The sequence below is a fragment of the Uncinocarpus reesii genome, genomic scaffold, assembly GCF_000003515.1.
Source record: "Uncinocarpus reesii 1704 scaffold_3 genomic scaffold, whole genome shotgun sequence".
NCBI lineage: Eukaryota > Fungi > Ascomycota > Eurotiomycetes > Onygenales > Onygenaceae > Uncinocarpus > Uncinocarpus reesii.
Genome location: NW_003052498.1, coordinates 2099067 through 2102260, shown reverse-complemented (window position 1 = coordinate 2102260; position 3194 = coordinate 2099067). Strand labels below are relative to the sequence as shown.

Genomic DNA, 3194 nt, shown 5'->3' with positions numbered 1-3194 from the left:
CGGTGAGCTGGAAGGAATTCCCCCTTTCATTAGGGCTGAATGGCGTTTTGCCCGTGGCTTTTATACATTTGCTGAAGAGTCGTCAACCACGGTTCTTCCCGCACTGATTGGCCTCGTCACCCGTGTGGCATTTTCTCCGAGTCATGCATGCGCTGATGCTGAGTGGAGGATTGAAAGGGGTGGCTGCCATGGCGACCTTGGCGGACTGCAAGGAGACCCTCTTGCAACGGCGAGCCGCCACGCTTATCCAGTAAGGAGGTTCTGCTTGACGGCCTCGCCTGCTCTGGGGCCAGAAGGGAGAGGACTAGCATCAAAAGTGATTTCCACATCTCTTGTCTCCCTATTCCCCACGAAGCAATGATTTGCGGCCCCATGGGTGTTTGGGGATTGGGGTCGCAGGGTCTCAGACTCCTGAGCTCTCTGGGGGAGATAGTCGCTATCCGAGCGTAAAGTGCGCAAGAATGGACCAGAAGGAAGAGTCTCGAGCAGACAGATGCCAATTCACCCGCTCTCCAGGCTGTGTTTCCGCCCAGGCTGCAGCCGTGGGGTCGGTGTGTTAGCGAGGTTGAGATGAGATGAAGTGGTGATGCTGCCCCCTATCAACGTGGTGACGCTAACCAGATGGGGCCATCTCAACTCCATTGTTACGAGCTGGATCCACCAGCCAAAAATAAACAGCGTCGGCAAGAAATGCCATCTGGCTCATCAAATGCTGTCTACTTTACAGATAGAAGTACAAAATGAAAGCATTTCAATGCAGGGAAACCATGCGCCATGAGAGGAGATCCGGCTGTGTGGAGATATGTCCAAACACGTACTTATCCAGCAGAAATCGCGTCTCTTCTTTACCTCCCTTTACGTCTCTGGAATGGCCTTTTATCTACCGGCACCGAATAATACACAAATTGGGAATAAGGAGATGCCATGAATAGCCTGAAAACGGGGGAAATGTGAGGAACAAGACAGGGAGATGCAAGGAAAAGAGATTTGAAATTTACAATACATACACGCCGACTCATGAGGGAAGAGGGGTTCGGAGGCCAAACGGATCATGATGAGGCGTTAGGCGCCGGAGAGTCATTTTCTTGATCTCTCTCGGTCATATTCGTGCCCTCCGTGGGCGGTGGTGGTGGAGCAATCGTTCCACCACCTCCGGTTCCGTCAAAGTATTTCGCAAACTCTCCTGATTCTGGCCACTGCCTCTTGCCAAGGAGGCGGATGAGATCATCGCGACTGAGGACTTCTTTCGATAAAAGTTCTTCGGCCACGAGACGGATTTCAGGCTTCTTGGCCTCCAGTAGATCACGACATTGCTTGTAAGCTTCATCGACCAGGCGTCGCACTTCGAGATCGATATTCTTGGCTGTTTCTTCGGAGAAGGGCTTGTGCAGTTGCTGCTGGTCTTCCTCAAAGTACAGGTATCCGATCTTGGACGACATACCGAATTTAGTAACCATGGCAGTAGCGAGCCGTGTCACCTTGTTGAAGTCATCGCTAGCACCGCTGGTAACGGTGTCAAAATGAAGCTCCTCACTGACACGGCCACCAAGCGTCATGGCCATGCGGTCCATAAGTTGGCGAACGTTCATCAAGTACGTGTCACCCTGAGCGGGTAGGTATTGAGCGTAGCCGAGAGCACCTTGACCACGGGGAATGATGGACACCTTGAGTAATGGATCGGCGTATTGGAAGTACCAGCCACAAATAGCATGGCCGGCTTCATGATACGCAACAGTCCGCTTCTCATCAGGGGAGAGTACAAGGGATTTCTTCTCGAGGCCACCGACAACTCTTTCAATCGCTTGCTCAAAATGTTTCATCGTGACGCTAGCTGCGTGGCCACGAGCAGCTGTTCTCAACGTTAGACCATATTCAAAAAAGCGCATTCTGGGGATTTACATACCGACCAAAGCAGCCTCGTTCACACAGTTTGCAATGTCAGCTCCAGAGAAACCAGTGTCAACGCCGCCAGTCTACCTTTCAAGTAGTCCATATCTTCGTGGGTGACAATCTTCTTCAATGGACACCGAAATCTGCTTCCGACCGTCCATCGTTGGTCTATCGATGGCAATATGTCTATCGAATCGACCGGGACGCATCAGCGCCTTGTCAAGAACATCCGGCCTATTTGTACCAGCAAGGACGACAACTTGTTCAGAGGTATTAAATCCATCCATCTCAGTGAGAATTTGATTGAGGGTGCTTTCCCGCTCATCGTTCCCGCCACCAAAATTCTGCTTAGCTCTCGATTTACCAATAGCGTCGATTTCGTCAATAAAGATAATGCAAGGAGTATTCTTTCGTGCAGTTGCGAAAAGGTCACGAACACGGGATGGACCAACACCCACAAACATTTCCACGAATTCCGAACCGCTGACACTGTAGAAAGGAACACCAGATTCACCAGCAGTTGCTTTCGCCAACAGCGTCTTACCGGTACCAGGAGGCCCTGACAAAATGGCACCACGAGGAATCTTCGCGCCCAGCCGTTGAAACTGTTCTGGTTTCTTCAGGAAGCTAACAAACTCCATGATTTCAACTTTGGCTTCGTCCATTCCAGCAACGTCGGAGAATTTGATCTTGATATCTGTTTCATGGTTGAAGCGTCTCGCCCGACTTTTCCCAATACCGAAGATACCGCTTTGCCCGCCTCCGCCGCCACCAGCACGTCTTGATAACCAGAAGAAAGAACCAATGAGTAATAGCGTGGGACCGAAGGATAGTAAAGTGGCAAGCCATGGGACTTCATCGGCATAGGCAACAGGGATACGCTCAGAGCTAGGTATGCCAAGTTCCCTTTGTGCTTCGTCTAGCCTTCTTTCAAAAGCTTCGACGGATCCTATTGTGAAGTAGTAATGGAAATTTGGTCTGCTGGCGGGTGATTCAGGGTACATGCTTGCGACAGCCTCACGGGGGAGATCGACGCGTACTGTGCTGCGGTTAGCAACTGTGAGTTTATCGACAAGTCCCTTGTCAAAGAATGTGTTTCTGAATTCTTGCCACGTAATATCCCTGGAGGATTCGCCGGTAAACAGACGTCGATAAACGTAGTATGAAATGAAGGCTCCGATCAAAGAACTCCCAGCATCGATACTTGAATTCGAATGGCTTTCGATAGCTGGCCCTGCTCGCGCTTGGCTTATGCATCTGACACTGACCTTGTTGGCTCATCTCGCTGCTGGGACTGCTCGCCT

At 50.9% G+C, this 3194-nt stretch overlaps 1 protein-coding gene across 1 annotated transcript in view; it reads right to left on the bottom strand.

The window, feature by feature from the left end:
* Window positions 1–1049: 1049 nt before the first annotated feature.
* The window catches only part of UREG_05492 (uncharacterized protein), a gene marked incomplete at both ends in the record, with an annotated part of 2797 nt that continues 652 nt past the window's right edge, over window positions 1050–3194 (bottom strand). The window contains 3 exons of the mRNA XM_002584757.1: window positions 1050–1849; window positions 1904–1973; window positions 2028–3124. Of these exons, the coding sequence (XP_002584803.1) occupies window positions 1050–1849; window positions 1904–1973; window positions 2028–3124 (1967 nt within the window). The remainder of the gene's footprint in view (window positions 1850–1903; window positions 1974–2027; window positions 3125–3194) is intronic.